Consider the following 26840-nt stretch of genomic DNA (forward strand, 5'->3'; position numbering starts at 1 on the left):
TAACATAAAAGATGTTTCTAATAGCATTCCTAGGAGTACTTTGTAAAATAACATTCATAATTTGATGAAACTAAGTTTATTTGTCTTATAAATATATTTAACTTTGCAGTTTTGTGTCATGTATGTCAGCCAGATGCATGCATGTCCTTTTCATTTCACTGATTTTAGTAAAAAATACAAATCCAGCCCTCAAATGGAGGCACATCTTTTAGTATTTGTTCACTCATTCCAGATTTAAACATAAGTGATTTTAAATTAAAAAATGAAGTTTGCTGTCACATAATTCTTTTCATGAATAGATTCTGATTACTACAGGCAAAGACGGGATTCTCAAAAGGATAGATTTCATGACTGACATCGTTGAAGGGTATATTCCTTTGTAAGACAGAAATTAAATAAAGTGATTTAAAAATAAACAAAAGGCTTCTAGTGAGACAGGTTTTATTAGGTAGAATATTTTGTGTGTTTTTATAATTAATCTGAACCACCAAGTATCTATATAAATAAACATCCAGCTTATTTGACATAATATTTGTCACCAGTCAGTTTATGGTTTTATTTATATTTCATATTCTTGGGTGAAGCCCTTGGTGATTTAATTAGAACACATTTTCAAACAAGACCACTTACCAGTTTCTCTCATTTGCCAAATTAAAGGCAGGTAGGGTGCCCAAAGCAGCACACTGACTGTGAGCGTCACCTCTGACAACCTGATGAGAGAGAGGGAGAAACTAAAACGCTTCAAATTAAACAAGAACAGTCCAGTTTATTTGGAGAAGTGGTTCTTAACCTTTGGGCTATGGACACCTTTGAGATATCTCGGGGAAAGCTGAAGCCTTTCTGCCCAGAAATATGCATAAACATGTTATCAGTTTGCATTCAGGGTCGGGATTCTTGGGCTCCCTAAAGCCCACCCATCCTTGGGCCCCAAGTTAAGAACCTATGATTTAGCAAAGAGGCAAATGGCCTTCCATACCTCAGTAGCCTTTAGGAGCATGACTTTAGGACAGTTTATAGATAATTGACAATATCGAGTTAACAGAAAAATGTTAAGTCTTGTACTGCACACTTAGTAAATATATAATATTTCTTCTTTGAATTAAAAAATACGCATTTTCCACTTAATGTTTATCCCATTATCTGGAAAACTCAATCTGCATTGCTCAGGTGTACTGGTTAGTGAACGTTATTCCACATTTGCATAAAATGAGCTACACCTTGCATTTACTTGTGTAGTGAGATTATGAGCATCTCTTCCCAGCTCCATGTTCGAGATGTCAAGTTGGTAGCTCGTGATCCTCCGTGATGCGAGTGTTTACATTGCTGAAATACTATCAGTCAAAACTTGCTCTGCCTTCATTCCCCCGAATTGCTTTTTAAACACTTACCAGCATGCAAATGATTTTAATTACTCATTCAGCAAACATTTTTGAGTGTCTATTGTATTCCAGACACTGTCCTAGGTGCCAAGGATACAACAGTGAATAAACAGACTTACTTAACTGAATATATTTTTCTAAACCCTCAATTTCCTAATAAAGAGGGAATTTTGGGAGCTCTTAATCAAATAATGGTGGGAAATGTGGAGTTAAACAAAAGCAAATGGATTTCCTTACTGTGGGATTAAAAGACTCTTTTAATGTGCTATTGTGCATTGTTACTCTCTAGGAAGAGAGTAGAATTTTCAATACTTACCCAAATAACTCTTTTTCCTCCCTTTGGAATATATTTAATATCTTTCAGAAATAATGTTCTGCTGCTCTGGGGTAGTCACATCCCAGATGTGAAGAATTGGGGAAGAAAGGGCGTTTACTCCAGGGATGTAGGTCACGGTGGCCAGGACTTCCTGAAGATAGACCTGCCCACCATCCAGTTATAGGTGGTTCATTTATTTGTAGGTTGAGGTTTGAATTATTTTATTGATGGTATCCTGCACCATTCTATTGTATTTTCATTCCCAACACTTTAAAGAAAAAGCACTTTGGGTAATGAGACTGTTCTACCTATATTGTTATTAATCCCCCCAAAATGCTTTTCCTTCTAATCTGCAGTTTCTGATTTGCGAACACCTAATGATGTGTACATGTGAACTTCTGCCAGCACCTACTCCCTGCTGCTAGATTTCTTCTCAGCCCTGGCCATATCTTGCTCCAGAGCTTCTCCCTGGAATGAGTCTCTGAAAGAGTTTACCAGCCACTTCACCCTTATTAGGTTTCAGTGTTTCTCAAAGTGTGATTGGTGGGCTGTTGCGTCATCTTCATCTAGGTCGTTATTAAAACCATAGGTTCTAGGATCTTACCTCAGACCTATTGATTCAGAATCTGTTGTTTGTAGACCCCAAGAGTGTGATTTAAAGCACATGCGATTTTTATTGAATTATTTAATATCTGTATTAAATTGTTTAAATTCCATGTTTGATAGGCATATACAGTATTTCTCAGTGTAGGTGCTGTTGGCGTTTAGGCCAGGACTGTCATTGTGTGGCGCTTTGCAGGCGCAACAGAACAATTACAATCCGTGGCTCCTACCCATCCAATGCTTTTGTCTTGCCTGGTTATTGGGACAACCCAGAATGCCTTCGCACGTTTCCAAATCCCTCCTTTCTACCTTAATGGGGGGCGGGGGTAGTATCTTCCTTAATTAATAATCATTGCTATATGCTACTTTTATTCTAGACATTACTCTTAATAATTTAATGTATGTATCTCACTTAAGACCTCAAATTACTAACTCTAAACACTTCCCAAACAATGCAAGGTCCTCAGAACACATTAATGTAAATCACACCTTTCCGTTTACATGCCATTTGTTCAGTATTTGTTCTAGCTTTTAAAAAAGTTCTAGCTTTTAAAAAATTGCATAAATTAGGCATTATTATTGCTCTCTACAGTATGTTTATATCAACCCAAGGTTGCCAGTGTATTTTATTTTTACTCCTTCTTGCATTTTAGACTTTGTTTCTGAGGCTTTTTTTTTTTAAATCCTAAAATATACCTTTAGAAGAATGTGTTGTATGCCTTTTGGTGGTAAACTCAGTTTTTGTTTATCAAAATGTCCTTTTCCCCCCGCTATTTCTTGAATGATGTTTTACCTGGAAATGTAATTCTAGACTGACTTGGTTTCTCTCAGCACAGTATTGTTTTATTGTTTCTCTGAGAAGTCCAATTGTTGTTCCTTTGTAGATAATCTGACGCCCATTCTCTTATTTCTTTTAGAGATCCCCTTTTTGTCTTTGGTGCTTTGCCGTTTCAGATGATGTGGATTTCTTTTTTGTGTATCTTCCTTGGGATTTGTGTCTCCTGAGTTTGAGTCTTTTGTCTTCTATCTATTCTGGAAAGTTTCAGCCACTGTCTCTTGAGCTATTGTTTCTTGTCTATTTTTTCTATTCTTTCCTTCTGAAACTTTAATTAGGTGTATGTTAATCTCTTTTATAAGATGATTTCGTGAGATGAGATGATTTTCAGATGTCGCCTAATCTGTCTTTCATATCTTCTTTTTGTCTCTCCTTGCTGTTTCAGGTCTATCATTTGGTTTATTAATTCTATCTCTGCTCCAATTAAGTTTTTAATTTCAAGGATTATATTTTTCATTTTCAGAAATTCCATTAGGTTCTTTTTTCTCCTGTCTGCCAAGTCATTTTTGTTTCTGGCTCATGTATTTAATAACTTTTTATTTCTGTAAACTCTTAAAGCATACTTAATTTTAATTTGAACTTGCAAATTTAATTCTGTTGTCCATAGCTTTTATTGCTCTGGTGGTTTGTTTCCTTTTGGTTTGATAATTTTGTTTTTATCTCATATTTGGCTAATCCTCATATTTAGGAATTTCCTGGGCATGAATTGAAGGTATGTTTCACTACAGAGAATTTGCTTCTTTCTAACAAATACCCTGCATTACTACCAACCCAGAAACAACTTAAATTCATTTCTTGGCTTGAGGCTCCTGGTCCTTTCAAGAAGTGTAATTTTATACTCAACTTAGAACAGGCTTGTAATTATGAATTTTCAGGGGACTCCTATTCCAGTGAAGAACTGATTCAGTTGTTTTTTATTCATTCTCTTTCTCAGTGGACACATACACACTTCACTGAGGGGTGTGGCCTTTCAAGGGCATTGTCAGTTTTATGCAGTAGTCTCAATTACAAATTTCACCACATCTGATAAAAATCAAAATTCGGGTGTCTAGCTTCCAAGTTTCAGCTAAGGTCATGGCTTAGCTCTTGCTTACTACTCTGATTTCATTCAATAAATGCATTGGACAGATACTTTTTGAGCGAATTAACTCTTTCCCTGTTTTGTCTCTTGTGGGTTTCTTGATTTGAGTTCAGCAGTGCATTTAAAAGAGTATTTGTTATATCTTGTGTACCATATCTAGGTATTTGTAATGGGAGAGACTTCCATACCTAGTGTAAAGTATTTCCAAAAGCAAAACCTCAGGTGATTTTTATACACACTGGAGTTTTTATATACACTGTCATGCGGGAGACCCTGCTCGCTGCGCCATTTGTCGTGCGGGGCGGCCTGCGGGGTCTCTGGTCCCGCTCCCCACATAAGAACGCAGGATATGGTGAGGCCAACAAGGAACACCCACAGAGCCATAGGTAGAGGAGCCATACCACCACGGTCTCACTGGAGGCTGGGCCCACCGGACACCGACCTGTCGTCCGCTTTTCCGCCAACCGACCGACCGATGACTCTTCTCCACTCTCTCCTCTGTTCCTCTCTCTCGGCTTTCCTCTTCCGCTCTCCTCGGCCCTCCTCTTCCGCTCTCTTCGGCTCTGCTCGGCTCCTCGGCAATCCTTCGTAGCCGCAGCAGTTATACCAGCGGCCAATTGGCTAACCGGCCACAGCCGACAGCCAATCAGCCACAGCCGACGGCCATTCACCACCCGAGCCAGTACCCCTTCACGTGAGGCCGAGAGCCTGTAAACTACTTTCTGGGGCTCTGTCCCCACATACACACTGGAGGTTTTTTTTGTTGTTGTTTTTTTTGGTACACTGGAGTTTGATCACCATTGGGCTAGAGATGCTGCTGCTGTTGCTTCTAGAGTGGGAAATTGGCATTTGGCTACCTGGTCCCTTAGACTTCCCCAAACTCAATGCTGCTGTTAGTTTTAAGCCACGTTATTAATTAAATTGACATTTGTGGTCTGCCAATTACTATTTAAAAGTGTGTTGATTGATATAGAATAAATCCATTTTGAGTTCCAAACAACTTAAAAATTAAACTTTGAAATATAACTTACTGGTATGTTGTCTTTGATATCACTCACAGATTATTTTCCACATCTATATTCAATCATGAGCTAAGTGCATTTTTTAAAAAGTTCGTATGATAGTCTCACTCTAGTTTTTTCTTTTTGAAATTAGCATCATGTAGTCCTAGAAATTTAGATCTTTAATCATTTGGTTTCAAGAAACAAAGCCATTCAAGTTAATTCAAGAAAAGAGAAGCTATTATAAATATACATGTGATACGAAACTGGAAAATTGTCAGGAACTCAAGACAGCTTTGGAGATCTGTCCTTTCTCATGGGCTCTTTATTATTTTTCTCTGTGCATTTGTTATGTTCTCTGTCTGCTCTTTATTGACGGTCTTCTCATTTTATCTTTTCTGTTTTTTCAAAACTTCACTTTGCCCAAGGTTCTGCTTGCTGAGACACTGGCACAATTTTATGGCATCATTTTATCACTGGATTACATTGCATTGTGGTTCTATTTCTCAGTATTTCCAAGTTCAGACTTTTTGAGCTGTAATGTCTAATACGGTTGTCACTAGCCACACATGGCTATTAAAATCAAAACCAAAACAATGGGTCGGGTCTGTATCCTGATAACTATAAAACACTGATGAAAGATATCAAAGAACACTGGAAGACTACATAGCAAAGATGTCAGTTCTTCCCAAATTGATCTATAGATTTAATGCAATTACAGTCAGAATGCCAGCAGGATTTTTTAAAACAAATACACACAAACTGATTCTGAAATTTATACGGAAAGGCAAAGGACCTATTATAATAGTTAAAGCAACTTCAAAAAAGAAAATGTTGGAGGAATCACAATATCTGATTTTTGAAGACTTACTATAAAAGCGGCAGTAATCAAGGATGTATGTGGTATTGGTGAGGGATAGATACAAGATCTACGGATCAATCCAGAAATAGACCCACACAAATGTAGCCAGTTGAATTTTAACAAAGGTAAAAGACAATTCAATGGAAGAAGGATCGTCTTTTCAACAAATAGTATTGGAGCAGTTGGATACGTACATAATCCAGAAAAAAAAGCTTCGACTTAAATGTCACACCTTAAAAATTAACTCAAAATGTATCATAAATCTAAATGTAAATCTAAAATGTTCTTTTTACAAGAAAACATAGGAAAAAATCTTTGTGACTTGGGGTTAAACAAAATAATGTTGGACACCAAAAGCACAATCCAAAAAAGAAAACATTTGATAAATAGGGCTTCATTAAAAGTAAAAACTTCGCTCTATGCATTGGTTTGATAGGGCTGCCATAATAAAATGCCACAGAATTGGTGGCTTAAACAGTAGACATTTAATTTTCTCACAGTTCTGGAGACTGGCATTCTAGGGTCAAGGTTTGGTAGGGTTGTTTCTCCTGAGGCTCCTCTCCGTGGAGTGTAAGTGCCCGCCTTCTTGCTGTGTCCTCACATGGCCTTTTCTGTGTGTGTGCACATCGCTGATGCCCCTCCCTCTTCAAATAAGAGCACTAGTCCTATTGGATTAGGGCCCACCCAAATAGCTTCCTGTAACCTTCATTACCTCTTTAAAGGCCCTATCTCCAAATACAGTCACATTTTAAGGTACTGAGTGTTAGGATTTCCATATACAAAATTGAGGGGGGGCACACAATTCAGTCCATAACACTCTGCAAAAGACACTGTTAAGATAATGAAAAGACAAGCTATATAGACTAGGTGAAAAATATATACATGTCATATACCAGATAAAGAACTTGTATCTAGAATATATCAAGAAAGAAAATAAAACATCCCAGTTAAAATATGGACAAAAGACTAGAAGACACTTCACCAAACGGTGGCAAATAAACACATGAATCATCATTAGCTATCAGGGAAATGCCAGCTAAAACCACCATGAGATGTCACTACACACCTTTTACGATGGCTAAAATAAAAAGTACAATATCAACTGCTGGCAAGGCTGTGGAAGAAGTGGAACCTCTTATACATTGCTGCTGGAAATGGTACAGCCACTCTAGAAATAGTTCGACAGTTTCTTACAAAGTAAAACATGTATCTACCATATGATTGTTCCACTCCTGGGTATTTTTGTAACTTGTATACAAGTGTTTATAGCAGCTCAGTTCTTATTCGTCAAAAACTGAAAACAGCCAATGTGTCCTCCACTGGTAATGGATAAACTGTGATATATTCATACAATGGAATACTATTCAACAATAAAAACGAACAAACTAATAATACGTGCACCAACTTGGTGAAAAAAGGCTGTCTCAAAAATTACATAATGATTCAATTTACATGAAATTCTTGAAAAGACAAAACTATAATGGCAAAAAACAAATTACTAGTTGCTAGGTGGTTGGGGTGAGAGAAGGACTATAAGACTTTCAAGGGAGACTTGAAAGTTATGGGACTTTCAAGTAATGGGATTTTTCTGTTTCCAGATGGTGTTGGTGGTTATACAAATCTATGCATTATGTTTAGACTGCTAGAAATATATATATATATATATAAAATTTTTCCATAAAGATTTACTTTAAAGGTTTTCTGAACAGGCTTTTTGTGCCTTTATATATAATTTTTTGTGGTTCACAGTAATGACCATATTTGAGTGGGAAAGGAAGAACAAAATGTTGACATGTTATGAGTCACCAAAAATTGAAAATAGATCTAAAACAGAGCACTACTGAAGATTTAAAAATTTTGAATGTATATTTATAACAATATGATAGAACTATATTTTTAAAAGGTGATTTTAAAAAAAAATTATAAGCTAAATAAGTCCCAGGGATGTAATGTACAGCACGGTGACTATAATTAACAATACCATGTTGTATATTTGAAAGATTATAAGAGAGTAAATCTTAAAAATTCTCATGATAAGAAAGAAGAATAACTATGTATGGTAATGGATGTTAACTAACTTACTGTGGTAATTATTTCACAATATATACATATATCAAACCATTATGTTGTACACATAAAACTAACCCAGCATTATATGTCAATTGTATCTCATTTTTATAGAATTTAAAACCCCCAAATTTAAATATTTTATTGCATACAGAAATAATTACATAAAATTCAGTTCTTTGGTTGTACGAGCCACAATTCAGTTGATCAATAGCTACGTGTGACATGGGGCTACTGTGTTGGACAGTGCAGATAGATATACAACACTTCCATCAATGCAGAAAGTTCTATTGGACAGTGCTATTTTACAGCAGGGATCAGTTTTTCCAGTAAAGGGCCAGGTAGTAAATACGTCAGGTTTTGTGGGCCATGTGTTTTCCATCTCAACTATTCAACTACCATTGCATTGTAAAAGCAGCCATAGACAATGCTTAAACAAGTGAACATGGCTGTGTTCTAATAAAACTTCATTTATAAAAACAGACATGTTTGCTCACCCCTATTTTTGAGACTCTGATAGGCCTTTTTCCTTTTTTCTAGTTAGCTCAGGGTTTATTGGTAGAGTGACCTTATACTTTATCATTGAAATTACCAAATTAAATACAATTTTAATTGTAATTTTGAGAGTGAAAGTGGCCACTATTAATCTGCTCAGAAATAGGCATAATAAACTGGAAGGGTCCTGGGCAAACCAGGGATATATGTCACCTTGGCTATCAGTGTTCCTATGAATTGGTTGCCCTTGTGGTAGGTTCATACCTATTCCAAGTAACAAGAAAAGCAAAATTATTACTTCAGCAGTGGCTGTGGGTTAGCCATTTCCCTCTGAAAGCGAGTATTTATGTGGGAGGTACCCTGAGGTTTGGCCTGCCCAGTGCACTCAAAATAGCCTGTTTTCTGTCCCTGTGCCTTTGCTCATGCTTTTCTTTCTGTGCCCTCTTTCCTATCCCTCTCATGTGTTTGTCGTAATCCAGCCCATCTCTCAAACCTATGCTTAAATGGCATCTCCTTAAAGCCATTCCTGAAACACCCCTTTCAGACTTAGAAGTTGGTATTTACAGTTTATAAAACTCAAATGGCACAGTGTCTTAGACCAGGTCCTCAAATCTGGCTGATGATCAGAAGGACCTCAGTAGCTTTAAATACAGATTCCTGCGTCCTGTTATAAATCTGTTGATTCAGAATCAGTGGAGCTGTTTTGTTGTTGTTTTGTTTTGTTTTTGCACTCATATGAATCTTATATAACCAGCCCGCTGTTTCAGTATTTGGAATCTGTTAATTCAGGTTTAAATTATTTGATGTAAACATTGACTTTTAGAGTTAGAAGGAACCTTAGAAATCGTCTTTTACTTTCTTGTTTTTAAAATAGAGGGAGGGAGTTGGGGAGAAGACATAGGGGAATTACTTGCTCGGATCCAATTGCTTGTTGCTGGCAGAGCCAGTATTAAACTTTGCATTTCTTCACTCATTTTAGAACCTTTCTTTGTATTCACGTTGGACAACCTCTTCTAAAGAGTAAGCTTTGAATACCTTAGGGTGCTTGGTATATAATAAGTGGTCAGATTTTTAAATTGATAATGACCATCTCTAACTCTCTTTATATAGTACCTAACACTTCTTTTCTTTTTTTTTTTTTTTTTTTTTTTCATCTTAATCATTGCTTCTTGATTATGTCGTTTACTCCCACTCTCACTCAGGAATACTTTTCTGATAGGTAGAGATAACTCCACAGTCAGCATGAAATTTCAGAAAAATCCTTTCCCAAACCAGTTTAATATGAATATGCTTCTAAAAGGCTGACTGAACCAAACTGAATTCTGGGGTAGCTTTGAAGTGTAATAGTTTCTAAGAGCCCCTCTAAACTGAGACCAGCTCTAGATCTGCAGGATTCTCCTCACCAGCATCTTCTCCCACCCCTCACCTCATTTGAGAAAGATTACCCAAGATCTGTGGGAGTGTGTGTGTGGGGGGGTGGGGGGCGAGGGTGGGGGGGGGTTGATGCCTCAGCCAGAATAGGGGTCAGGAAAAGGCCTGTGGGAAGTGACAATAGCCTAAGCTGAGCTTTAAAGGATGTCTAGGCGTTAGGCCAGAGGAGGGAGTTAGGGACAGGTGTCTGTCTAGACAGTACATGCCAAAGGGCACAGTATGGATAGCGTTGGAGAATGCTGTCCATAAGGTGCAAAGTAGGGAATGACTGGAAAGGCAGGCTGGGGCTAAACAGTAGAGTTTTATAGTTAAAATGTTGTAGTTCACAACCTGATATCCACATGCAAAAGAATGAAGTTGGAGCCCTGCCTAATACATAGAAAATTCATTCAAAAAGGATCATATACTTAAATGGAAAAACTAAAACTATAAAACTCTTAGAGAAAAACATAGGGGGAAAAAAAATCTTTGTAACCTTGGGTTAGGCAGTGGTTTCTAGCAGTAATACCAAAAGTACAAGCAGCAACAACAAAAAATAGGTAAGTTGGACTTCATCAAAATTAATAATTTTTTTGCTTCAAAGGACACTATGAAGAAAAAGAAGACAACCACAGAATGGGATAAAATTTTTGCAAATCATATAACTGATAAGAGACATATCATGATCTATAAGTAACCCTTAAAGTCAATAATAAAAAGACAAATAGGCAAAGAATTGAATAGACATTTCTCCACAGAAGGTATTCAAATGGCCAATAAGCACATGAAAAGATGCTTAACATCATTAGTCATTAGTGAATTGTAAGTCAAACCACAACGAGATACCACTTCACACCCACTAGGATAGCTAAAATAAAAATGACAGATAATACAAATATTGGCAAAATGTGGAGAAATTAACACTCATACATTGCTGGTGATAACATAAAATAGTGCAGCCACTTTGGAAAACATTTCTTAAAAAAGCAAAACATAGCATTACCGTATGATTCAGCAATTCCACTCGTAGGTCTGTATCCAAGAGAACTGAAAACATAGGTCCACACAAAATTTTATGCACGAATATTCATAGAAGCATTATTTGTAATAGCGAAAAATGGAAACAACCCAAATATCCTTCAACATAATGTCGTATTTCCATGTGATGGATAAACAAAATGTGGTATTTTCATACAGTGGAATATTATTTGTCAACAAAAGCAATAAAGTACAGAAACATGGTACAACATGGATGAACCAGAAAACGTTATCTGGCTCGGTGAAAGAAGCCAGTCACAGAGGACTACATTTTGTATGCTCCTATTTATATGAAATATCCACAATAGTCAAATACAGAGACAGAAAGTAGATCAGTAGTTGTCAGGGACCGGGAGAGGGAGGAATAGGAAATGACTGCTAATAGGTCTGGGGTTTCTTTTTGGGGTGATGAGAATGTTCCAAAATTAGATAGTAATGATGGTTACATAACTGTAAATATACTAAAAACCACTGAATTGTACGTAGTAAAAGAGGGAACTTTATGGTATATGAATTATAGCCCAATAAAGATTATATAAAAAGTGCTGTATTTAGTGAAAATTTTAAACTCTGACATGGAATTTGAATTTTCGTCTTTAAAATATATGTGTGCATTCCCGAAGTATTTTAAACTCAAGAACGACATGACCTGGGTATCGCTTTCAGAGCATGTGAAGAATGGTGGTCAAATCAATGATGTGGTCTAGATGCTTAGAATATTAATCCTCAGCTTTCTGCCCTGAACAAGTCCGAAATTCTACATTACTGATACTGAATTAGAAATTTTTAACTTTATACATGGTGATATTTTACATTAAACTTGCTCTCATTTTTTCCCCAATAAATTGCTCTAGGAGATTGAAAGAATAGCAGTTACACAGTTTTAGAGATAATGTTTTTAAGTTTACCTCAGTGTGTATGTAACCTTGACTGTTGTAAATTTAGAGACAGCAAACTATTAATTTATTTTAGCTAGAAAACCAAGATTCTTAGTGAATCATAATTCTTTAAAGACTTTTAATTAATCAACTTGTGGATTTTGATGCGGCAAAGCCCAGAAAGTCGTTTCCTAAGGAGTTTTTTCCTTCCCTTTTTATAAATTATCTTAATTCTGGCAAATAAGATACACATTGGGAAATATTTCAGAAGGCAGAAACAGCAGTAATCATTTTAGCTGTCTTGTTTTTTATTGACTCTAAAGAACCATAATTTTAAAACACTTATCCTTTAGAAAATTCTGGACTGATTTAAATTTTGGAAGATTGTATTCAAAAGTTTAAGCCTATAGTAAGTACTGACTTTACTGAACTACATATAAGAACTACTGTCTGGGTGGTGAACACACAGTGGGATTTATAGATGTTGTAATACAGAATTGTACACCTGAAATCTATGTAATTTCACTAACAGTTGTCAACCCAATAAATTAAAAAAAAAACTGTCACAGTATCTTTGTTAAATATATGCTGGTGTTAACTATTAGTCTATTTTTAGAAGACTATATTGTACAGCAGCCATTCTGCACACTGTTTAACTTGTGTTAATCGAGTGTATGCCCTCTTGTGGTCAATTGGGAACAAAATTTCACTTATAAAATTAATCATCCTAGATTTCTATGGATTCACTTTTTCCCTGCTGTTTCATAATGGAATCACCCATCCTCTGCAAAACCAAGGCAGGGTTTTTTAAAATGGAGAATTAAGAATTGGAGAGAGTTGTATCTTATTTTATTTGGAGAAGTGCTAAAAAACATGTGGGTTGAAGGACAAAGTATCTATCAATATCAAGAAGGAGCCTAACAGAAAAGATATGGAAGTGTGAGGGGAAGGGCAGGTAGTTGTGATGGTGTTTGAGAAGATTTATGACTAAATTGATGTGCTATATACCTGAATATTTTACAGGTACACTCGTCCCCTTTACAAAATGCTTCCAGAATGATATTCTGATTTTTTTTCTGTTTCATCATGTAGATATCTTCTCATCCAAAAGAAGGAAATATTTATCTAACACTATCTATTTGAAGTGTCTGTCTCATTTAATTAAATTAAGCTTAGTTTGAAGGAACTGTTCAAATCTCTTTTGTACTACTTGTCCTAAATTGGCATTACAGTGTTTATTAGTTTGGGGCATTTTCCCCTAAAGGAATGAATTTCCCTGCAAATGTCATTTTAATATTTTTCTTATTTTGTATGGGGAGACCTTTTAATAAATACTCTTCTTCTTTTTTGAGTTAAAAGGTTAAATTTCACATTTCAGCATTAGCTATGTCGCACATCTACCTTCCTAGATCCTTGGCTGGTACTTGTAATTCTTAGGAGCATTCCACTGTTAATGGTATTGTCCTTTGTAGGTGACTCACTGATTTTCACCACTTCATTAATAAGATAGTGTTGCAACTAAGACAATTCCGGTCACATGAATGCATCTCTCTGTGATCAGGGAATTGCATATATTGGTTGATATGAACATTAATTTATTAAGAGTTATATTATATACTAGTTATAACAATTTAAAAATATCATTTAAAAAGTTCTGATTTAAGTATAAAACACTTTAAATTGACAAAGAATTACTGCCATTTTTTTATAGATTGAAAAGAGTTTCTGCCTGTTTATATGTAATTAAAATTGTAAAAGCATGAATAATACGGATTAAGTTTTAAAGTGATTTTTATGTGTGGCTTATAAAAATATATTTGGTTTGTATTGAACTGAACTAATTTGATTGTATCATCAGTTGTGTTTAAACACATGCAGGAGGGCTGTTTTCGTGTTTATATAATTGTGTTAGCTTTTCATATTATAAGGTTTTTAAATTAACAAGTTTAAGGCTAGTTAATAAAGTCAAAATTTTATCACCAGGCTCTGGATGAATGGCCGTAGAGTTCAGACTGCCTGGGTTGGAATCCTAGCACTGTCACTTACTAGCTATATGGCCTTGGCAAGTTCTTAAGTCTCTGAGCTACCATTTCCTGTGCTGCCATGGGAATAATATCAGTACCTACGTCATAAGATTGTTTTGAGGATTAAATGAATTAATATTAAAAACACTTAGAATAGTGCCTGGCACATACTAAGGCGTGTGTGTATATTAGCTATTATTGTTATCATCATTATTCAATTTATACATGAATTAATGATGAAATATATTGCAAAGTATGCTGTTTGTTTTGTAAATACAAATCACTTTTGCACTTCTTGCTTTAAAAACTATTTCCATATAATTGAAAATAAACAGCTAAATGACATTTTATAAAGTTTATAATGAAAACTTTTTTTACAGTTATCTTTTCTTCTTTTTTTTAGGCACGGAATGTTAACACTGGTGAATTGGCAGCAATTAAAGTAATAAAATTGGAACCAGGTAAATTAATTGAAATTTGATATTTCTTATTGCCATACGCCACTGGATATCTTTAAGGTTTTTTAAAAAAAAATAATGTTTAGTTAACATTCTCTTGTTCCCAATATCCTCTGGGCAATAGAGCTGGTATCTATTCTTTTCTACCCCTCTTTGAGACCTGTAGACACCTTACTCAATTCTTCCCAGAAAAAAAACATAATTGGGAGAAGGCAGAGAACTTGTGAAGAGACTTTGTTCCTTCTGAACTTAAAGGAGTTAACTTGTCACAAATTGATAATGGTATATTTGCAGGTTCACATTGTCCTGTAGTGAGGGGGCAGTGTGATGCAGTGGAAAGAAGTGAACTGAGATTTGGGTGGTTATAGTCCAGTTCTTCACGTCCCACTCTCTTGATCTGCGAACTTGGGCAAGTAACTTCACTTTTCTTGAGTCTTACTTTTCTCAATAGGCCGAGCTCTCACGTTTTCTCTTAATAGTTACCTTCCAACTTGAGCAGCTTATTGGGTAGCCTAGGACTACTCTATATTTTTTGTCGGCTTCAACTGTATTCTATCCCTAAATTCCTGCAAAAACGCACATCTTTCTGAGCTAACTAACACTCTTGTTTGGCCTCTGTTTTAAACCCTCTTTCTCTTTTTCTCCCTCCTGCCACAAGCAAGTAACTGTACTAGCGCCTAGACTGCATTCCACAGCAATGATAATACCTTTCTGATGGCTTCTCCCACTACAAACTTATAATATGAATTTGGTAAAACAGGTTTTAGCTTTCGTACGAACAGAAATACACTGAATTTTTTAGAAGTGTGGGCAACTTTTTCTGTAGAAAGCCCAGCTCATAAAATATTTTAGGCTTTGTGGACCACATAGGGTCTCTTTATACAGTTCTCCCTCTTCTCTTTCCTTCTCCCTTCCCTCCAATAATGGAAAAATCATTCTTAGCAAACCAGGCCACTTGCTGCTGTAGTTTGGTCACTTCTGATCTACATCATCAGTAGACTTTTTAGAAGTGCCATTAAGATGAAATTTGAAGACTGTGTTCACTGACTGTGATGAAGCCACACTGAAATAAGAAAATACTTTCTCAGTTACAAATATTTGCAGATTTTGTATAGTTTAATTACATTCTAATATCACAAGGCAAAGCTTTTTTCTTTTCTCTGAGTCCTCTACTCTTTAATTTATAAGAAGTGGAAGATTAACTATATTAAAGATTTAGCATTTGAAGCAGGACCTTCATTTTTAATCATTAAGAAGCGGCTATGTTACTTGATGAAATATTTCGTCTCTAATCAGAAGTTAGCATGTTGGAAGAGAGACAGAGGTATTTTAAGGCAAGCAACTTTTCTTTTAAAGAAATGAGGTTGCAAGTCACACACCAGTTCTGCTCATTTTCTATTGCTGAGAACTTACTTACATGACCACACAAACACAAGAGAGGTTGGGAAATGTGGTCTTTAGCTAGGCAGCTATGTGGTCTTTAGCTAAGAAGGAAAGAATGGCATTTTGCCCAAAGAGACAATTGTAAGGTTATTTTGAGGATCTGAAACAAGGTAGGTACAGTGGGTCTGAAATGAGAAAGATTCAGGAGGTAGAATGAAGAGAGAATACATTTCTATTTATTTCAGACGTGTTGATTATGAGGTGTTTAGAGAATGTTGTTGTAGATACGCACAGTTGTCAATTTGATCTGTAGATCTGGAGCTCAGGAGAGAGGTCTTGGCCAGAATCATGGATGTGAACATCATCAGTGTTTGGTAGTAGTTGTAGTTCAGAGTTTCTAAAAGAAAGAAGGCCATGGGGCGGCCAGATGGCTCAGTTGGTTAGAGCGCAAGCTCTGAACAACAGGGTTGCTGGTTCGATTCCCACATGTGCCAGTGAGCTGCTCCCTCCACAACTAGATTGAAGATAAAGAGCTGCAGCTGAGCTTCTGGAGGGGCGGCACGATGGCTCAGTTGGTTAGAGCAGGAGCTCTGAACAACAAGGTTGCAGGTTCAATTCCCGCAAGGGATGGTGGGCTGCGCCCCCTGCAACTAAAGATTGAAAACGGCGACTGGACTTGGAGCTGAGCTGCGCCCTCCACAACTAGACTAAAGGACAACTACTTGGAGCTGATGGGCCCTGGAGAAACACACTGTTCCCCAATATTCCCCAATAAAATTTATAAAAAATAAAAAATGAAAGAAGGCCACTAGTATCAAATGCTGCTGAATTGTCAAGTAGAATGAGAATTGATAAGAGGCTTTTGATATGGGTCTTAAGATGACGTGGACCTTTGCAAGGTTAATTCCAGCAGTCATTAGATGAAAAATAGATTGGAGTGAGTTGAAGAATGAATGGAAGTAAGGAAAAGGAAGCAAAGCTTAGACTATTTTTTGAAGAAATTTGGGTATGAAAAGAAATGGGGGATTGGTTTAATATGGGAGAAGCAAAGTTATGGGAAAGATTTTACATTGAAGAAAGTTTGAGCATGTTTGTAGGCTGAAAGGAAAAAGTGAGTGGTGATGGAGAAAATAAAGGTGTCAAAGGGAGAATGTAAATGATGGAGCAAGATTGTGAGAGGACTTGGGAGTTGATAGGATCAGGAGGTACCTCTTCTGAAAAGCAGGAGAGTACCCCTTTGGGATCACGTCTTTGTAAAGGTCCAAGGTTGGGTACAAATGTAGATTAGTTTTAAGGTTGAGGAGAGGGTAGTAAAAGAAGATCTTTACAGCAGGGCCTCCATTTTCTCAAGTGGGGGAAGCTAGGGCCTTAGCTGAGAGTGAAGCAAAGGTTGGTAAGTAAGATATCTGAAGAATAATTGAAACAACTTTTTTGTTTTAAGAGCCTTTATGGAGAATAGAAGAAGGAACTGACTAGTTACCAGTAATGGGACTTTGTACAGTATTATGTGTCTAATTGAAGTTGGACATCAACCATTTTTTATTATGCCCATTAACATACTTGTAGTTATGTTGCTATTCAAAAGCTAATCATTTGTCACCCAAAAGTAGTATGTCATTAATTTTTACCTATTAAAAGATCTTTTCATCAGAAATTAAAGTTAGGGAGAAATTAGTGTTAAGGGAATTAGGTAAGGTAAACTTGTATCTCCAAGGTAGGTAAACTCGTATCTATTTTAAAAACTACTCATTAGTGAATTGCCTGTCCCATTACGTAAATTACGCATCCATGTTACCTTTTCCCCAAAGTTTTAGAAGATAACAAGCATATATTTATAACTTATTTTCAACCTTACTCATAAAGTGAGTTAAAAAAAAACTAACACAAATGGTTAATGAGAGGTAGAAGTACCTTTATAGAAAAGAGAAAAGCAGTACGGAGATATGTCACTCCATAATCTCATCCTCCTGCATAGAGTCTTGATTCCATATGTGTAATGCAAACCAGTGACTCCTGGTATTTTACTTGAAATGCGGCTAACACAAACTTAATATTTATTGCATTTTCATAATATACCAGTATAGAAAAAAGTCCAATTTCCTTTTAAGACTATTACTTCTAACAAAGCGTATGTTTTCTAGTTGTGTTATAAATGACTTTGTAGTCCAGAGGTCTTCATAGCAAAATATTAGCCCACACTCGTTTTCCCTTGTCTTTTTAATGATGGCCATTTGAACAGGTGTGAGGTGATATATCTGATTGTGGTTTTGATTTGTGTTACCTGGATGATTAGAGATGTTGAATACCTTTTCATGTACCTGTTGGCCATTTGTATGTCTTCTTTGGAAAAATGTCTCTTCAATTCCTCTGCCCATTTTGGTTGTGTTTTGCTATTGACCTGTATCGGTTCTTTATCTATTTTGGATATTAACTCTCATCTATATGAGTCGCAGATATTTTCTTTCATTCATTAGGTTGCCCTTTCATTTTGTTGATGGTTTCCTATGCTGTGCAGAAGCTTTTTAGTTTTTTATCATAAGAAAGACGAGATAAGTGTTGGCGAGGATGTGGAGAAAAGAACCTTTGTATACTGTTGGTGGGAATGTCAATTCGCATAGTTCATCCACTATAGAAAACAGTATGAAGGTTCCTCAAAAAATTAAAAATGAACTACCTAATGACCCAGCAATCCCACTTACTGGTTATTTATCCAAAGGATATGAAAATAGGATATCGAAGAGATATCTGCCTTCCATGTTCACTGTAGCGTTATTCATAATAGACAAGATAGGGAAACAACCTAAGTGTCCGTCAACAGATAAATGGATAAAGAAGATGTGGTGTGTGCATATTCAATGGAATATTATTCAGTCACAAGAAAGAAGGAAATCCTCCGTTTACAACAACATGAATGGACATTGAGGGCATTATGCTAAGTGAAATAAACTAGACAGAGAAAGACAAATACTGCACAGTAAAACTTATAAGTAGAAACTTAAAAAAAAAGGAAGTATGCAACTCAGCAATGTAACTCCTGTATACTGAAAAAGAGTAGGAAACAATACTTACATTGAAAAGCAAAGCCCCAAAATATATGAAGCAAAAACTGACAATTGAAGGAAGAAATAAACAATAATAGGACCTCAATTGTAAAGTGTAATGTCAAAAAATATAAATTATAGAAACAAGAATTAGGGAAATGCCACTAATATTTATTGACTGTTATGTTGTTAAGATCCATTTCTAGTTAAGCACTGGCATTATCAGCAACAAGACATGGTCCTTGTCATAAAGAAACTCACTGTCTGATAATAGTGATTCTTTGAGAAAGTTGGCATTTTTTCCTCAGCAATGGGCTTGTTTTTGGTAGAAAAAAATTGAAAGAACTGTTGGTAAGAATGTAGTGGTGATGAAGTCTTCACTGGATGATCGTAGCAAACTTCCTAGCCATCTTCTTTACTATAAGGTTCCCAGTGCCTGATACAATGCCTGGCATCTGGTAGAACAGACACTCGGTGCACAGTTATTGGATAAATCAAATTAATGAGGAAGATGGGAAACTAAAAAGATTTACCTTAGAGATGCCTTGGAGATGGGTTGGTTTAAACCATGACACTTTTTTGCTAATGAATAGCTAACATTTATTCACATTTACTTTGTGTCAGGCCCTGTTCGAAGTGCTTTACATTTGTTGACTCATTTGATCCTTATATTATTGTCCCTATTTAAAATAAGAAACAGAAGCACTGAAAGTTTTAGTAACTCGTGCAACTTAGTGGCAAGCTGAAATGGAGCCCTTGCAATACAGCTCTAGCGCCTACTCTTTCACCACTGTCAAAAAGTTGGCAGTCGTGTGGCTGCTGTTATCAGGTGTAACTGGATGTTTATTAATACAGACACACACACACACGTGTTCTAGAACTAATACATGAAAAATGTTTAGTGGTAGAGGCACCACTTAACAATCTTCTTTTTATGCATATTTAATGAGAACTAAAGGAACTTCATTGGGTAAGAAGAAAATGTTTCTTCAAAACCAGTATATTTGCTCAAACTGGACATCTTTTTTGGAGAAATTGATGCATAATAAACAAACCCAAAGATAAACCAGCAAACAAACTCCTTTCTGAAGAGTATACATGTAATGTAATCAGTTTAATTAGCAAGCTGTTCTTACACTGACATACAGTGAAGACAGGAATCTCAAGTAACTAATGGAGAAAGTGAAAATCTGCCTGGCTTTTGTCAGACTGGAGTAACAGACACAGATAAAGCCTCAAACTCCCAAGAATAGTGCAGCTGTAAAGTGTCCTAACAAATCCTGTCTTTGAGTGACTATGCTTGCTTACCTCACTGAGAAACTTTGTTCTCGAAAATCACAGAACATCAGAAACTTGGCTATGTGTAATTATATCAGCAAGAATAAAACATCCCACTCTGGCCTGGAGAATCTAAGTCATTTTGTCATAAAGAAGCAGTCTTGATTTATAACCGAGACACATACACAGCTTCATATAAGGCGTTTCTGGACATAGCATCCACATCTGTCTTTGTACCTTCTGGAAAGAGGACCATTGGTGCACTTTGCAGTCCAGTCCTAAAGTAGTCGCCTTTATACACAGACACCTCTGCTTTGCTCTAAGCCTACTCCAACACCGCTGTGTTTCAGTTTCACCTAAACTCCACTCTTTCACTCTTTTCCTTTGCTTTGTGAGATGGTCCAAATTTCTCTGATGTATGGTCTTTCTCATCGCAATGGGTCAATAAACCTGATTTTGTCAGATTGCAGGTTTGTTCCTATGGTCTTTCGGCTGATTGGGCTGGCAAACTGCCAACTCTTGAGTCTTATTTTGAAAGAAAATTCAAAATGGATCAAGATGAAATCTTGTGTCAGTGCTTGCTTGTAGAATAGAACTCACATTTATATATTTCCAGGCTTCATTTTCAAATTCTTACAAGGTAACTGTCTACCTTATGGGTGTCTTGAATCTTTTTCTTCTTTCTTTTTCGTGTTTTAAAGTCAGAATTTTAGAGCCATACGGAACTTTTCAGGTCATCTGTCTCAATGGTTGTCAGATATTTTACAACTTTCAAAACTTTTGTCATAGAAAATACCTGGTGGCAAGGAGGTACTGTGTGAAGCTTAATACTCTGAAGCTTAACACTCATGTTTCATATTGCAGAAAAGTAGGCACAGTGTTTATAATTTGCCCAAAGCCACACTTCTTATGTGTGGATCTGACTCCTGATTCTTGACCCATTGTTCTTTAGTTTTTCACCCTAAAACATAGTATTAATTAAAGTTGCTTGTGATTACTTGTTTGTAGTACTGTTTGAGCAATAGTTATTAAAGTAGAATGTAACTATAGATAACACTGATGAATTAGGTAGCAACTCATGAAAGAAATTCATTCCTTCTAAACGGGAAAACATTCCTTTTCAAACAGTGCAAAATACTGAGATTGATGAGCAGGGAAGTTCATAGTGAGAAAATAAGGTATTATGTTTTATTTCCACGAGAGCAGCATTTGTTGTAGAACAAAATTTTTAAAGTGTGAAAAGACCAGTAAGACCTCATTTTACTATTTTTCATGAGACTTCAAAGTTATATTTTACAAATCATCTTTCCTGTCAGCTTTTGACATTAGTTTTTTTCTGTCCCTAGAGGTAGGAGAGGTGCTTTCTCCCCTTTTAATCTCATCGTAGAGTGGCAGGACACCAGGGAAATTATTTATCTGGCTCCTTTTCCTATCTCCCTGGAGGACTTTAGTAGATCCCTTACCACCATTTGTTTCTTCAGTGCTGTCCTGCATTTATTGCTGCGGTGAAGAGAGTCCTTACATCATTGTGGTAATTACTTTTCAAGGTTAATCGTGGATTGCTTAGCCACACTTTAATATATTAGAACCTTATTATGGGCTTGAGGCTAACTATACTGGACAAATTAGGGATTTACACATTTAAAGGTAATAATGTCCCAAAATAAAAAAGCAAATAACAACGGTTTTAGTATATGAGTATCTGCAATTCCTTCCTCATTCTCAACGTTTTGTGTCTGTTTAATGATTTAATTTTATGAATGTCAACATTTAGCACTCAATTTAGTTAGAATAGAAGATATACGATATGGTCCCTGCCTTCAAGGAGCTTGTTACCTAGTATAAAAACGAGAGTGTATGTAAGTAGCAGCCTAACTACAGGGATTCATCCATTGAGCAGTGTGTGTATATGAATTGTGCTGGCAATAAGAAATGGTGGTGACTTTGACTAGAAAAATTTAATTAGTTGACAGGTCATTGAATAGCTGTTTTGGCTGTTTACTCTGTGAAATACTCCCGTCCTAGAGAACCTGATGTGCTAGTGAGGACATAGAGCCAGTGTCATAAGGGCAGGGATATGCACAACCATCACTGTAGAAGTTGTGGTGCTTGCAGTTGTGAGTAACAGAAACCGCAGCTCAAGGCGGCTTAAACAGGGACTGTATTGTTTATGTATAGGAATATCTGAAAACTACAGAGGCAGGTGAGGCTCGATGCGTGTATGTATGTAGCTCTATTATGTCATTATGTGCCACCCACCCCCTTTTCCTGTTTCTCTTCAGTGTTTTCGCCAAATCATCCTTATGCTAAAGCTGGTTCCCTTTGAGGATGTGATGACTGCTAAGCTCTCAGGGCTGCGACCCCCAGAAAGAGAGCTTCTGTCTGACCATCGTTGAGTTCGCTCTGACTAGATCAGCTTTGATCTCTTACAACCTTTTCACCGGATTGGGGGAAATCATAATTGAGAAGCAGATGAGAAAGCAAAATTTAGAACTTTCAAAGTATTTAGTGTATTCCTGAAAATTGGTATCAGTCTCATTTTTGCTTTATTATTTCTAACTTGGATTTTTCATAATGAACTGAAAATCAGGAATTCTTAATGGTGGGAAGTGAACTCAGAAGAGAATCCTAGTTCAGTGATTTTCTTCTGAAATTTTGGAGGGATAAAAATTCCCTACTCTTTGGAGATTTTTGATTTTGTACTCCATTGCAGAAATTAAGTTAAGAACCTGACATACCCTCTGTTCTCCATTACTTCTTCCCTTGCAACTGGGCGGTAAGGTGGGTTTTGATATTGGATTCAAATGGTTCATGATTGGGCTAGTGCAAGCCCAACAACAGGAAAACACCAAGGCCAGAAATGTCAGGGCTTGCTATAACAAACTCATACTTAGGATTTGAGCAGTACTTTGAAAGACTAATGTTTTTTTATTATGCCTCTAATATATGTTTAATCAAGCTATTCATAGCATATAACACTTTAAGAACTGACTTAGTAATACAAAGCTACTTTGATTTAATTGTAAGCGCTTCCATTTGTTCTCCTTCTGCACAGTCTCTGCTTCACCACATTTGCATTCACTGCACTTCTGTTTCTCTCTTTGAGAAGTGTTCATTCAGGAACCACAGCATGTGACTCTGCTGTAGGATTGCCAGATCTTTGAGGAATTTGGGCAGAGAGGGAGCAGAAGAAGAGAGATTATTTGCTAATAGTCTGACCAGGCTCAGATACAGTTCCATTCCTCATCCCAACATAGTTGGAACAAGGCATTCGAATACAGAATAAGCCTGTTTGTGGGCCATGTGGTAACCCAGCACTGCTGGAGTGCTGGCTTCTCGGCTCTCCAAAGAGCCTGTGGAGGTTCATTTGACGCTCTTGGTGTATTGGGATTCCTGCCCTAACTTCAGAAAGAATTACTTCTTTGTGCTAAAATTATATTAAATGTTGTTTGGTAAAAAAGCAAAAAGTAATGTATGTTTCCTAGTGAATTATCTGATGATTTCGTCCAAAGTATAATAGAGTGAGCGCTATTGAAGCATTTGCTATTATTGCTATTATGTCTTAGAAATAATCACCAGATAGTTCACTAGGAAATGTACATTACTTTTTCCTTTTTTACCAAACAACTTTTTATATAATTTTAGCACAAAGAAGTAATTCTTTTTGAAGTTAGGGCAGGAATCCTAAAACACCAGAGCATCAAATGAACCTCCATAGGCTCTTTGGAGAGCTGAGAGGCCTACACTCTAGCGATGCTGGGTTACCATGTTGCCCACAGACAGGCACTGTTCTAAGCATTTTACATATATTAGCTACTTTAATACTTCCAAAAGCCCTGTGAGATAGATTATTATTTTTTTTATCCCTATTTTATAGAGGAAGCAGTTGGCACAGGTCAAGTAACTGGCCCAAGTTCACACAACTTAGTAAGGAACAGTTAAGATTTGAATCCAGACAGTCTGGGACCAGAGTTTATTATTTTAGTTACTGTATTTTACTTTCTGTCAAGGGAGAACTGAAGTTATCATTAAAAGTAGTATCAATAACATTTATTATGTTTTGAAATAAATGGACATTTTGAAACTTACCTATTAAATATTCAACGTGCTTGTTTTTTATTCTAGGAGAAGACTTTGCAGTTGTGCAGCAAGAAATTATTATGATGAAAGACTGTAAACACCCAAATATTGTTGCTTATTTTGGAAGCTATCTCAGGTACATTGTTTGTCTCCCTTTTGAAAAGCAGTAATGATTCCATATCTAATACATTTAACAAAATAAACTTAGCTCTCTCATCCATGTTTAGTAGTTTTCTTCATGCTTTGAAGATAGGATATTTTCATATGAATGGAATTTATGTTAATTCTGTAACTAATATCGTAGTCTGTGATTTGTCTGTTGTACTCTTGGGAACTCGATATGGTTTCAGTGAGGAAGCTGACAAGTAAAAACTGACTTTTATGGTTGGTCTTCCTGGGATAGATCTAAATATGCCATTCTGTTGCCCCTTTCCTAGACTTGAATGAATTAGAAAGCCAGGAGCATCTCTTTCTGTTATGTTATTAGAAAGTTTTTTCTTTTGTGCTTCTAGCCTCAGAGTATTGCATCATCTTTTCCCTTTATTTTGTCCAAAGGACTAGGACCTATAATTATTTCACTAATTTCTTATTTTTCTAGGTCCTTAAGTGAACTTAGACTGAATTTGCCACCTCTTGTTTTAGTTTGGCAGGACCAGGCCAGGTTCCTCAGGTCATTATTGCATAGGGGTTGACCTCAAGGTCAAATCACTTTTTTCCATTCACTTTTATATGCAACTGTGAGTTGAATACTGTGACCTGGTTGTTTTTAAGGTTCCTTCCAAAGGGAGGATTGGTGAATGTTTTCTCATGTATTAAAAAAACTCTTCAGGTTTGCTTTGATATACTGTAGGGTATGTAAGGATGTAACTTACTGCAGCTCACAGTCTCGTATGATCCAGGTATAAAGCACTTTAACTCTTCTGATGTAGACACAGTATAAGGAGAAACTGGGCACTTTTGCCCTCTCTTGCTTCCAGCCTGTGAAAGCCATCTGGACCAGCTCTTCTTGATTCTAACCACTCTTGGAGAGCTTTGATTGCCACCTTCATTAAGGTTAAAGGGTGGGTTTAATGGAGACTTTAGTTCATATAGGGACAGGTACTGCTACCCCTATATCAATGACTATTAAACATTTTAAATGGATTTTTTAAAAGCCAATTTAAAATTACTTTAATGGTGAGTGGTTCAAACAGTAACCTAACACAGTTTTTGCATCAATTTTTAATTTATGGAACAAACCCAGCACAGGTAGTTATTGTATCAGCTCAAAGAAACAAAAACTGGTTAAGTTAATGATATAAATAATCATCTGCTTCCAGTATATTAAAATCATCACAACAATTTGTTTTACTGTTACTGGTTCTTACAGAATGACCTACCTAGACTCAGTTGGGAGAAGCTTTACAGTTTTCCCCTAGAGCAAACGGGTCTTTTAAAGAATTTTTATGTTTCCCCAGAGACATTGATCTAAGCTATTTCTTAAACATGGTCTCAGTCTTCTAGAACTATGGGACCATGCAAAGCCTAACCTGTTATTCCAGGATAGCCCCATTCGTTAAATGGCAACTTTGGTATGGTGAGATGAGCATGTTCTTTTTGCTGTGGAGACACTGGTGTACTTGGTACTTAAGAGCTTGTACCCTGACTCCATCACTTTTAATTTTGTGCCTTACGTCAAATTACTTAATCACTCTGTGCCTCCGTTTCCTCATCTATAAAATGGGGATAATAATAGTATTTACATGATGGTGTAGCTACAAGGATAATGGGTAAATACATGTAAAGTGCTAAGAACAGTGCTTCGAATGTGATAATGTTAAATGTTAACTGCTATTACTACTACTTAGTATTTTTAAGTACCATCATGCTGGCATCTCACGATCTTTTCAACAACACTGTTAGCATTTGATCTTTTCAAAAACATTGTGACTCTATGGTAGATATTATTTCCATTTTACAAATAAAATGCTTGAGAGAGTTTAACATTAAGTATTTAGTTTATAGTTCCACTTCAAGTTGTTGACAAAGTAGGGTCCTAGTTCTTTCTGTGATACTGTGCTCATGAATCACATCACTTTTGGCTTAGCTTTACTATCTCCTTGCCAAAAGAGTCAACCAAATACACTTCCAACACCCCCTACCCATCACCAGCAATACGAAACTAAACCCCAATATGAAACTAAACTAGACATTTGACTTTCTGGGTTACGTAGGCAAGAACTTGCTCATATAGGTTAGGTAACATAACGTTTGATCTTGTTAACCACTGAAATGCAGAATTCCTCTTGGATTTGTATCCATTTTTGTTGGTAAGTCTCGGCATAGACTTTAGTAACACCCACTAACCTTCACATCTAGACATAACTACATTGACAGCCAGTTTGAGGTTATGATTTTTAAAAATTGTACTTTTAGATTTCAGTAAATGTGTATTCTGACTATATTTTGAATATCCTTTTTTAAAGTAAAGTTTCAAATTTGAAGCATAATGTATATACAGCAAAATGCATAAATTTATATATTGTGTATAGTCTGATGATTTTTTTTAAAGGTACTTTTATTTTAATTCAAGTAGAATACAAAGGGAAAAATTGCTCAGAAACCAAAGTAA

At 36.2% G+C, this 26840-nt stretch overlaps 1 protein-coding gene across 5 annotated transcripts in view; it reads left to right on the top strand.

Annotated features, from left to right (window-relative positions):
* The window catches only part of MAP4K3 (mitogen-activated protein kinase kinase kinase kinase 3), a 141466-nt gene that overhangs the window by 40158 nt on the left and 74468 nt on the right, over positions 1 to 26840 (top strand). For all 5 annotated transcript variants that reach the window (XR_012496304.2, XM_019742613.3, XM_019742621.3 and 2 more), the window contains exons 2-3: positions 14393 to 14450; positions 24275 to 24365. Coding sequence is in view for 4 of the 5 variants with exons in the window: in XM_019742613.3 (XP_019598172.1) it covers positions 14393 to 14450; positions 24275 to 24365 (149 nt within the window). In the remaining variant the exon portion in view is untranslated. The remainder of the gene's footprint in view (positions 1 to 14392; positions 14451 to 24274; positions 24366 to 26840) is intronic.

Source organism: Rhinolophus sinicus, chromosome 2, assembly GCF_057876585.1.
Source record: "Rhinolophus sinicus isolate RSI-liver-muscle chromosome 2, RSI-T2T, whole genome shotgun sequence".
Taxonomy (NCBI): Eukaryota; Metazoa; Chordata; class Mammalia; order Chiroptera; family Rhinolophidae; genus Rhinolophus; species Rhinolophus sinicus.